The 12071-nt window shown below is 45.2% G+C and overlaps 1 protein-coding gene across 1 annotated transcript in view; it reads right to left on the minus strand.

Moving 5' to 3' along the window:
- Positions 1–12071, minus strand: part of LOC144493103 (dynein axonemal heavy chain 5-like) — a 214417-nt gene that overhangs the window by 174102 nt on the left and 28244 nt on the right. The window contains exons 11-16 of the mRNA XM_078212005.1: positions 11068–11292; positions 8826–8831; positions 5802–5909; positions 2408–2493; positions 1591–1912; positions 461–667 (exon numbers count right to left, since the gene is read on the minus strand). Of these exons, the coding sequence (XP_078068131.1) occupies positions 461–667; positions 1591–1912; positions 2408–2493; positions 5802–5909; positions 8826–8831; positions 11068–11292 (954 nt within the window). The remainder of the gene's footprint in view (positions 1–460; positions 668–1590; positions 1913–2407; positions 2494–5801; positions 5910–8825; positions 8832–11067; positions 11293–12071) is intronic.

The raw sequence follows: 12071 nt of genomic DNA on the forward strand, positions 1-12071 counted from the left end.
GGGAGTAACTCCTGCTGGTTTTTTAGCGGGATTTTCAAAATGAATCTTCCACATTCTGTGCATCACAGAGTGCCTCAGGGAGATTCACATTGTGGGCGGGGCCTATTCCAGCTGGCAAGGCCGGCAGCATAGTGCTGAGCGGGCCATTGCACATGCGCCAATCTGTCAGAGTGGAGATCGGCACATGAACAGAAGCCCAAAGTCGCAAGACGGCCTCCTGATCGCTGGCCAACCCTGCATTGCTGCCACACAGAATAAATTCAGAGGAGAACCTTTCCACACTGGACACGTATTAAAACAAAAATAAACATCATAAAACAGTTCATGTGTGTCTGCCAGATCAATTTGGACGATCAATTTGTATGACAATGTTCATCTATATACATTGCTATATCTTGTGAAGAGAAGCATAATCCTCCACATATTAACACTGTGTAAACTCAGTGGTAGCCATTAATACCTGCAGCTTATTGTACATCCTTTTCAAAAAACGCCGTTTTTGTAGAAGTGCCTTTGCAGTCTGGGAGATCTCTAAACCCATTCGAGCCATGCACTCAGCCTCTCTTATCAGGACTGTCAGATAAGGATCAAAGTTCACAAACATCTCTCCAGTATCTGGATGCTTCACCAGTAGAGATGCCTGGAGACCAAGTTGAATATTGTCCATCTGAAACAGAATTATGTTGTGTCAAGAAAAGAAATCCAAATCAGAATGTATAGTATCTGTATGTATCAGAATAATATTTTATTCCTTCTGCTATTTTTAAAATGGACTTTTTGCTGATCCAAAAATGGCTGCTATCAGTCACAGGACTTTGTTCTAGAAGCTACCAATAGGATTACAACAATAATAGAATCCTCCTTTCAGCATTGTGGAATCTCACATCCAATTGTAAAGACATTACGGTCACAAAACCAATGGACTCACAGACTGAAACATATCATGCCTGCAAAGCTGTTTATGGTAGTCATGATGTGGAGATGGACTTTAACCTGGTGTTGTTAAACTTCTTACTGTGCAAAGCTGTTAACAGGCTCATCTCACACTTGGGGACCACCCAGGTCCATTTCCTGTGGGAACATGGATGTTATTCTATTAGCAAGTGTCTTAGATCTTAAATTTTGGCTATTTTAATCAAAACATTATTGCTGTCTAACCAGACCTCCCCACAAATGGGGTTTGACCAAGGATCGAAACAATTCCCACGACGTAAAGTTCTGCACAAGTAGTGAATCTCCACTTAAGTTGCTTGAAGTGGTGCCTTACTAATAAAATGTCTTAATCTGATGGTTAAGATTTAATATCTCTCTTGGATATTTTTCTTAATGTAACTAGGTGGACTGTATTGCAATTAATAAATTGTAGCAAAGTAGCAAGAAACCTGACAATATTTCTGGAATATTACATGCTTAATTCAGCAAATGTGGTGGTAAACATACTGTCAAGCAACCCCATGTTGTTTTAATGGGCTCATATGAAATTTGTATTCATCCAATAAGCAAGGCTGTATACAAGTGCTGTATACGTATATTTGGAGAGAATGTGCAGGACCAAATAAACTGTATTTAGTATATATAACAAGAGCATACCTGTTGCATCCAGGCTCTATGATAAAGCACTTCATACTCCAGCAAAACTCTGGCTACTTTATTATAACTACGGATGATAGACTTTGCGTCCTCGCTCTGCAGAACACCAGGCCTCTGCTCAAACAGCAACATGGGCTCCTGTATGCGCCTGAAGAGTTGTCGAGCCCAAATGATTTTTCCAGCTACTGGAGGAAAGTCGCGTGGTATTGGAGGGTCAGTCTTCTCTTTAGTGTAAATCTGGGATACCAGGTCGATATCCTTACTGTAACTATGGAGTATTTTCTGAAATTGTTTATCAATTCCCAGATCTGGTATTCCAAGCCTGAAATTAAGTTGATCATGTATTAGGATTTTAAAAAACCTCAAAACCTCTTCTGAACGTAGTTAATTAAAGCATAGTATTTTCCTTAAGTCGACTATGGCTCAAATTGCTGTGTAATTGTCTCCAGGTTCGAATATTTGCCAGCTAACAATATGCAAGGGATTTTGTCTAAAAAAAACTGTGAATAAGAGAGGCTATGCCACTGCACACTAGTGTCGAAGTGAGAACTTTGTAATTGTGGAATCAAGATACCAGTCAGCTATGTTAATCCAGCAAGGGTTTAGCGCAACACTACTTCTAAATCTGTGATTGTGAAATTATTGAGGATATGGATCACGAGGCTAGAAAGCGCTAAAAACAAATCCCCACTCCACTTTCACATTAGAAAGCCTATATTGAGCCAAATGTAGAGCCTACAGCCCTTCTAAAGAAACATGGGAAGGTACAGATTCTTCAAAGGCACCAGTACATTTGTAGCGACATATTTAGTATTACCTCTCAAACTTCACCATGAGTGACAGGGCCTTTTGAGTGCTTGAGATACAGTCAAGAGGTGTTTCCATGAGCTGTTTGATTTCAACCTGTCAAATTAAAGTTAAGAATGTGGATATAATGTACACCACTTTTTTTCACTTTTATTCTATTTCTTTTGGGTGTCCATCTCCTGGCAAGAAGCAACAAACAACCAGATCCCAACCTTGTGCTAATGCCACTTTGTTACATTTATCTCATCATCTGCTCGATGGTGGATGATCCTGGGAACTGACTACATGGGTTTTCTTTCCAACTCCTGGACTGCTGAAACTAGCTAGATTTTTGAATGACTAGTCATACATTCTGGGTTGCAAGATTAAACAACCCATCTAGGTGAGTGATCAGAGATGCAGAACCCCAACAAATTACCTTGATTAAAAACACATGTAGCATGTAAATGATCTATAACAATATACACATACAAGGCAATTGTGGCAGAATTTTATCTGCCAAGGGAAGAAGGACTTAGCTGCATACGGAGATTAAAACCCAGCGGAGCGATGGGGGGGGGGGTTTAGAGTGCAGCCTTCCTACATCTTGCTTCCATTTTACACCGAGTTCCTAGTTCTCACTCGTACCTTCAATGTCTCGTTTAGTTCTGCCATCGTGAGGTCTCACCTAGTGTTGCTATAATGGGGTCTCACTTAGTGTTGCCATTATGAGTCCATTTAAATAGTTATCCTCCATTGCTTGTTTAGGCACATCATCCTGCCCACCCTCAGGATTGGCCGAGGAACCCAGAGATGGGATGATATTTCTGTGGTTCAGTGAAAGAACCTCGGTGAAGCCCATTAAGTAATCAAATGGGTTCATGACCCAGAAACAGTCCCACCTTTTCAGCAGGGACTAAGTTTATACAATTCCACCATTGATGTTTGTACAAAGAGTTAGTATCAGCAGTGTTTAGGGATTAAACCATTGTATGAATGCCAATTAACTGGTTTTGTAAATTAATACAAAGATATATGAGGTTTTAACACCATTGTTTCATTTCTGGAACCAGATTCAGACTTGATGAAGATTGATGGGATCCAAGTTCTTCTGTCTCTGATAGTTGTGAAGTTCACAGGAAAGGTGATTTGGGATCAGCTACCAGCTGTCCTGAATCACCTGGGTGCAGCTAATACTGAAAAATCAGGCTTTCTGTAGTGTAAGCCTGTAAAGGAACTCACTCAATTCTCCATTTACATTAATAGATGAGAAGTGGATGGGTTTCCTTTACAGAAATATACTCCAGCAACCCAACTATGATATTCGCTGTATCCAGGTGTCCCAGAACAAAACTGACTTCAAGCATATTGTGGCATTATGATAGCAAGGCTGAAAGCACGGAAACTGGGAACAGGAATTTCTTACTTCCATGGTTAACTAGGTTTTGGTCACCTTGACCCTCTTCCTTGACCTAATGAAAAACTACAGCAGAAATATTTCCCAAAATGCCTGCCATTTGGCCATCTCACTTGAAGATGTAGAGATTGGAACATGACAATGATGCATCAACTCATGAAAGGCTGATTTTAAAGTTGGTACTTATTGAAGTGTGCAAGGAGCTTTACTCTTCAGCTGAAAGTTAAAGTGCAAGTGTTGGAACGGGATGTGACTGGCAAGCTGAGGGGCTTGCTAGCCCATTCAGAGGTGCTTAAGAATCAACCTGTGGGTTGCTGTGGGTCTGGAGTCACATGTAGGCCAAACTAGGTTAAGGATGGCATATTTCCTTCCCTAAAGGATATTAGTGAACCAGATGTTTGTACGACAACTGATGATAGCTTCATGGTCACCTTGTTGAGGCTAGATTTATATTTTAGATTTATTCATTGAACCCATGGCCCCAGGGCATTAGCCTGGGCCTTTGGATTACTAGTGCAGTGACATTACCACTTCACCACCGTCTCCCATGTTGTTCTCCAGCTCAAAATTAAATTAAGTATAGAAAATTAAAATACTCAGGCAGCATTGATCTCAGCTGACACTTATTGACATTTTTGCAAACTCAAACAAATTACTGCCTTGCAGTCACTCTCATCTATTGACTGTTACCTGTAGTTCCATGCTTTCATCCTAGCCACCTCAATAATGAAGTCAATTTTTTCAATGGAGACTTGATGAGTTACCAGTAGTGAGGGTGGAATAAAATCCAGAACGTAGAAACATAGAAAACCTACAGCACAAAACAGGCCCTTCGGCCCCACAAGTTGTGCCGAACGTACCCCTACCTTTTAGGCCTACCTATAACCCTCCATCCAAATAGAAACATAGAAAAGTAGGGTAGGGTACGGTAGGGATGAACTTCAAAGGAAATTTAACCTTTTACTGCCTAATCATTGTTGATAAATGTAAGAAATGTTAAAGCAATTGCCATGGTTTTATTATTGGCAAACATGCCTTCAAATAATAATCCAGCTCTAACAATGGGTCATCCTGACTCGAAACATTAGCTCTATTCTGTCTCCACAGATGCTGTAAGGAGTCTAACAACACCAGGTTAAAGTCCAACAGGCAAACGCCACTAGCTTTCCAAATAACTACCAAATAAACCTGTTGGACTTTAACCTGGCATTGTTAGACTCCTTACTGTGTTTACCCCAGTCCAACGCCGGCATTTCCACATCATGACTTCCACAGATGCTATCAGACCTGCTGACATTTTCCAGCATTCTCTATTTGTTTCAGATTCCAGCATCTGCAGTCATTTGCCTTTATCTCCAAATAATTGTTTTGATTTGATCACTTCTACATATAATTGAAAGCTATACTAAGTGATGTTACATACGATTAGGAAAATGCTGCTGCACCAACTGTTTTTCCCCTGACAAATTGTTCAACATTTGCAATTCTAATCACGTTCTGCTTATTTTTTTCATTTTTCTAGTGTGCAAGAACACTTTCACAATAGTACGGTGCAAATCTTTCAGTCAATATTCTACTTCCATGGAACTTTTCCCTCTGTGCACTAAATGCTAGGATGATGCAGTGATAAGTCAGGTACATACTGTAAAGTAAAAACTATTCAGACTGCACAATCTCAGAGTTAATTCTAATGCATCAGTGTAATATTTTAATTGTATACAAAGGTCACTCTTCCACACTGTCTACATGGCACTGACAATTAGCTTATTCAGGATAGTTGTGTGCTATGTACCCGGTCCTCCAGAGAACACATTTCACTTGAAAATCTCACAAACATCAGGAACAAGAGATATTTATCCCATCAATTTGCCCTGGATTCAATCCAGAAATAAAACAAGGAGTTATCTAACCCAGTCCTGAGACCACATTCAATGTGCATGCATTTTTAAATAAACCCACATATTACGAAGCTAAGATTGCTCATTCAGATCTTTAAACGAATACAAACATGTAAGTCACTGATCTGTGCGGTAAAATGCTTATAATCTGCATCGAAAATAGTCTTTTTGTGATCCAGGATATTATAATCTTGCTTTTTCATTCCAGACACAATAACCTGCAATATAAAAAAAACAGAAAGTCATGCAGACTATTCAATCAATACACCAGATTTATGGTCTAGCTTACTTCCAACACATGTCCTTATGCTGAGGTGCAAAATATGAGAGACTGTCCCTCATCTAATTCATAAAATATACCAATGTTATTGGTACACAAAACACACTGTTAGAAATCCCAAATAAACACATTGAGGGCGATTCTCTGGCCCCGTTAGCCCCAAGCAAAAATCCCGCTGGGCCAGTGAATTTGGCGAGAGGCCATGAGAAAACATGATTTACACCGGGCATTACACAGTTTCTGATGCTCCCAGCCCGTTCTACCTGGCATGATCAGGATCTCACCCAGAAAGGGGGAGAGCCTGATCCAAACTCATTTGCAGTGATTTTAATCTCATTAGTGAGATTAAAGTTGAATGCAGTGGCCTCCCAGCATGCTCCTGACCCCTACAGCGGGAAGTCACCTGGGCGTCAATCACTACAGTTCCCTAAAAGGAGGGACAAGAGGCCTTGGGCTCCAAGAGAGAGCAAGGAGGTGAGTATCACTCAGCATTCACCTCCAGGGTACACATGGGCAAAGCATCTGCTGCCAGGGTGCAGAGGAGGGTCCTTCAAGGGAGCTGGGGGTTAGGGGGGCTCAGGCTGGGCTGAAGGGGTTCAGGTTGGGGTCTCCCCAGGATGGAGGTTGTGTGGCTAGTCTTCCCTCAATGGCTTTCAAAGGCTTTGAACTGTCTCTCAGCATGTCAATTTTGAAGAGCTGTCGTGTTGCAGGGGCTAGTCTCCTTTCACTCCATTAAGTTTTACAACCTTCTTGAGTGACTGCTGATGGCTCCTTCAAAGAAGGGATTATGATTGTTTATTTACACAACACTTAATGGTCATAACTCTGAAGTGCTTCCTCAAAATCTAAGCCGTTAAGTCTGGGTTCATTTTATTAAAGGGAATTTTTTTTCAATCTCATACCTGAACAGTTTGCCTTTACCGGAGGCTGGTTTTAACCAGTACAAGAAACCTGCACCACTCAGACATAAAAGTACAAGGATTCCTCAATGAGCACCTTCTCACAGCCACTGTTGAATTCTCTGGATAAACTTGATGACCAAGCCGGAGGGTTCAGAGACCATTGTAGCTCCCAGGTGGTTAGGGACATAGTTGGACAGTGGCCTGGCACTGCCCCCGGCACCTTGGCAGTGCCAACCTGGGTCAGCTCAGGTGGGTGGAACTGAAAGTCAGCACAACTGGACAATTAAAGGGAAAGCTTAACAACTGTGGAGACTGTGTGAGAGCTTTCTCATTTGCTATTCCTCACTATTTGGTGAAGGCTACATGGCAGCAGACTTGCCCAGAGAGTTCTCACAACAACAACAAGGTTTGGAGCTGCCATTCACTCTGAGTCATTGACTATTAGCTCCAGGCAGAGTTAGGGAAGAAAGTGGGGTAGGGAGGAAGGGGCATGCAGGTGAATGGCAGTCAAGTTGTGACCATAAACCTCCATCTTCCCAGCAGAATTGACCTGCCTGACAAGGGCCTATTTGGTGTTAGTCTTTCCATTGTGACAAAATCTGTCCAGAGAGCTTCAATGGTAGTAGATGAAAGTGGAATTGTGTGATTGGGAGGCCTGTAACACATGGCTCCCTTGTCAAAGAGTGATGTCTCCATGTGGAGCCATGCATTAGGGGGAGGAAGATCCATTCTTGATCGCTCCCCCCCCCCACCCCACCCCCCGACTTGGAGGGGGGGGGGGGGGGGGGAGTGCATGCGACCATTGAAACTATTAGCAGTAAGAATGAATCCAGGAGATTTCCAAACAGTGCAACATAACGTTGATGTGAGAGCGCATTAACGATTTACGATGATTAAATAGCCGTGACACCAGTGCTCACTCCATACTTCTTAATTTTCTTTACTCTTTTGCTGCAGTTAGGTATTTCCCTGATATCTGCAGCAGAGGTGGAGTCAGTTTGCTACTACCACACCCTGCTTTCTGTGATGACTTTGGTGGATGTCCTCTGTAGGTCAAGGTCTGGAGAGCCCCAGCCTGCTTTGGGCTCCTGCTCCAGGACAGGTACACCCTTCTCAGCCTGAGTAGCTTAGGGCGGCATGGTAGCACAGTGGTTAACACTACTGCTTCACAGTGCCGGGGACTGAAGTTCGATTCCAGCCTTGGATTACTGCTTGTGTGGAGTCTGCACATTCTCCCCACGTCAACATGGGTTTCCTCCAGGCTCTCCAGTTTCCTCCCACAGTCTAAAGATGTACATGTTAGACAGATTAGCCATGATAAATACATGGGGTCATGGGATAGGGCGGAGGGAAGGACCTGGGTGGGATGCACTTTCAGAGAGTCAATGCAGACTTGATGGGCCAGTAGGGACTCTATGGTTCTATGGAGATGATGGAGTCACAGACAAAGGGAATTGAGAATGCCCAGACATCCTTGGAAATTCCTGGGTAGGTGCCCTTGGGTTGTCTGACTGACGGCTGCCCTCCCTTTGGGTGCCCAAGGGCACCTCCCTGAGTCCATAAGAAGGGAGACCTGAAGGGAGATTGTGGTGTCTCGCCCCCTGTCATGTAGCCACTGCAAAGGCTCGCCCACGGTTACAGTGATGTAGTGCAAGTCTGAGCCCATCTCCAGCAGAAACTGGGCATTCTGCTGGACCAGTCCACCATCCTCCCCATGGAGACTTTGATTCACATGTTGGAGCCATCACATCAGCAAACATGCAGACTCCTCAGCCATGCGTGCCACTCTATTGTGGGCCGCTGGCACCTCTGACTGATGTATCCCTAAATCTGGCTGATTTTCCAGCATCTTCTCCATGGCTACTTTCAGAAGCTAGTCATCTGACTCAGATGTGCAGAGGCTTCTCCTCTAGCAGTCCTCTGAGTCCAAAGGCCTTGGCTGTCACAGCCACCTCCCACTGTGAATACATTTTTGTGCCATGACCACCAGAGTGTGAGCCTGAGCCTAAAATACATGTACCACCGAGATGAGTGTCTCTGGACTGGTAGAGGGTGCAGGTGAATGCGGTGATGGCTATACAGTGAAACGTTGTCCTCATCCTTTGAATTTCCTGCAGACTGGAGCTGATTTCAGGTGCGGGGGTTGAGCTCACCTTCTTCCTGCTGTCGCCTAGAATGGAGAGAATGAGTGACTGCCAAGGCTGGTTCAAATTGGTACATATCAATCACCTTGATTTTCTGAGGTCGCCTGGATTATGTATATTTCCTCACTGGATGGATGGGGGCAGCCGACCTTGCCGTCGGCACAGGCACGCGGTCCTCCCCTGCCGTCGGCACAGGCATGTGGTCCTCCCCTGCCGTCAGCACAGGCACTCGGTCCTCCCCTGCTGTCGGTACAGGCACGGGGTCCTCCCTTGCCGTCGGCACAGGCACGGTTCTCCCCTGCCGTCGGCACATGCACGCGGTCCTCCCCTGCCGTCAGCACAGGCACTCGGTCCTCCCCTGCTGTCGGTACAGGCACGGGGTCCTCCCTTGCCGTCGGCACAGGCACGGTTCTCCCCTGCCATCAGCACAGGCACGCGGTCCTCCCCTGCCGTCAGCACAGGCACGCGGTCCTCCCCTGCCATCGGCATAGGCACGTGGTCCCCCCTGCCGTCGGCACAGGCACGCGGTCCTCCCCTGCCGTCGGCACAGGCACGCGGTCCTCCCCTGCCGTCGGCACAGGCATAGTCCTCCCCTGCCGTCGGCACAGGCACGCGGTCCTCCCCTGCCGTCGGCACAAGCATGGTCCTCCCCTGCCGTCGGCACAGGCATGGTCCTCCCCTGCCATCAGCACAGGCACGGTCCTCCCCTGCCAGCTCGGCGGCCCACCATTCAAATTGTGTGAGGGGCCGGAACTCAGGCATCCCCCCTTTCTCGCTCTCCCTCCAGTTGTGGGCTATCTTCCCCTGCGTAAACTCAGAGATGGGTTATGAGCATATATGGTGTAAGAGGTGGTCGCAGGCTACTAATTCTGCGGCTACTAACTGACCTTTTGATTCATCCCCAAAACTTGAACACCATGTGCATGGCACAATTGAGGGGTGAGATGGACTACTCTCCAGTTGTCTAGCTGAGTGTAGTTCCAAGAAGGCTCCGGAAACTTGGCACCATCGAGGACAAAGCAGCCCGCTTGACACTCATCCAACACGCAGTCCCTCCACCACCAACATAGACTGGCAGCAATGTGTACCATGCACAATATGCACTGTAGCAACTCACAACGGCTTCTTGAAGAGCATCTCCAACCCTGTGAGCTCTACAAAAGACAGGGGCAAAAAAATGCATGGGAGCAGCAGCACCTGCAAGTTGCTCTGCACTCCACCCTATGGCTGCATTTTCACGGTGGCTGAGTGAAAATCCTGAAGTTGCATTGCTAATAACGCAACACATGGACAGCAGGGGTCCACATTATGGAGCAGCCCACCACCTTGTCAAGGACACTTTGGGATGGGCAAGAGAAATGCTGGCCTAGTCAGTGACACCCAGGTCCCATGAGACAAACAAATGAGTGATGACATGGGTTGGAAGGGTAGAAGTTTCATTTACCCTAGCAGCATGGATCAAGTTGTTGACTCCTTTCCTGCACTGTAGGGCAATCCTCCTCTGCAACGCGTAGGCATGGACTGCCCTGGTTACCTCCTCCCAGACCATGATGGTCAGTTGGGATGGCCTCGTGCACCCTCCTGGGGCAGAGGCCTTTCTTGCACTGCCTTCAGGGAATACTCGAGGAATGTGTTGGTGAAGCCGGGAGCCGGAGCTTGCAGCCTTCTCTTGCTCCTCCCTCCTATTAGTGAAAGCTTGCCCATGTACCTTTTAAATCTGGTACATGGGCATAATGGTGGGTTATCTGACTTCTTGCCTGTCCTGCCACCAGAGTTGATGAGGAATGCACGCGTATATGAGTAATGAGGCAGAAAGCGCACAAATGTGCATAAAATCCTTCCCCATCCTGCAGCAGGAACCACTCCGACTTTCTCATCCCACCAGGCAAATTATGATGCAAGGGGAATGATTCCACACATAGTAGTGAACACCACTTCCCGGTACTCCTCAAAATAATTGAATTGTAACATAATGATGAAGAGAAATTAGGCATTGATGTATAAACCCAGATAAATTGAGGCAAAATAAACAATTGTCTGATTTTCTCACATAACCTCTAACCTGGAATTTGCTTGCCATCTCTTCAGCCCCTTCAATAGTGGATTCTTCCAGGCTGGAGTATATTTCAATAGTCTCGAGCATCTTAATAATCTTTTTAAGTCGTCTCTCAAAGGTGTCAAACTTCCCAAAGGTGTACATTTCACTAAACTCAAATGGTTTTTTATTCTGATTCTCCATCTTTTGCTTGGTAATATTATAGCAAGACTGGTATTCCTAATGTTGTAAGAGAAAGGACAAATAGTTTACATTAAATCCCAAGCTTTATAGTGACACAGTTGAGTCCACAAGTTTTATCTCCGGTAGTTAATTGTCAGGAGATATCAACCTCTTCAGACATATTAATGTCCAGAACTATAAATCTGGATTCCCTGCCTTGACTTCACAAATGAGGAGTTCTACATCCCATTGTAAATTTAGCTGTAAAGCCCCTCATCCGTCCGAATTATCAGCTTTGTGTTACTTAACTGCTTTTGGAAATAGATTATGGTGGGACAATTTTCATCAAAAGGGTATGTAACATTGTTAGGGTGGTGGTGAAGGATAGTGAAGGGGGCCCCTTCGGGATTTAGACCAGCACATGGCAGATCAAGATGAATTTGAAGGTGGACAGCAAGGGAGTAACCTTCAATCTTCCCTCCAGCTATGCTATCAGGGAAAGCCAAGGTTTCCTTGTCAATGCTGGTCCATCCAAATTTGTTGCACCTGCGGAAAATCTGGCCACAATGCGGCCAACTTCACTGCCATCATCTGTAAGAATTGCAAGTCGGAAGACTATGATAAAAAGGGCTGCAAGCATACTAAGTACGTATAGCATGGTGGGGCAGGCCACCTCTACAGGACCTGTCCAAATGCTGCCTTGGTTATGCACAGATAACAACAATGAAACAGGGGCATGCAGATGGAATAGCAAGCATGGTTACCAAAAAGAAGATGCAACCCTCTATCCACCAAGTCCTCCAGTGAGAAGAAAACAACCTGCAGTAGGTCCACAT

Source organism: Mustelus asterias, chromosome 4 (genome assembly GCF_964213995.1).
Source record: "Mustelus asterias chromosome 4, sMusAst1.hap1.1, whole genome shotgun sequence".
Lineage (NCBI taxonomy): Eukaryota > Metazoa > Chordata > Chondrichthyes > Carcharhiniformes > Triakidae > Mustelus > Mustelus asterias.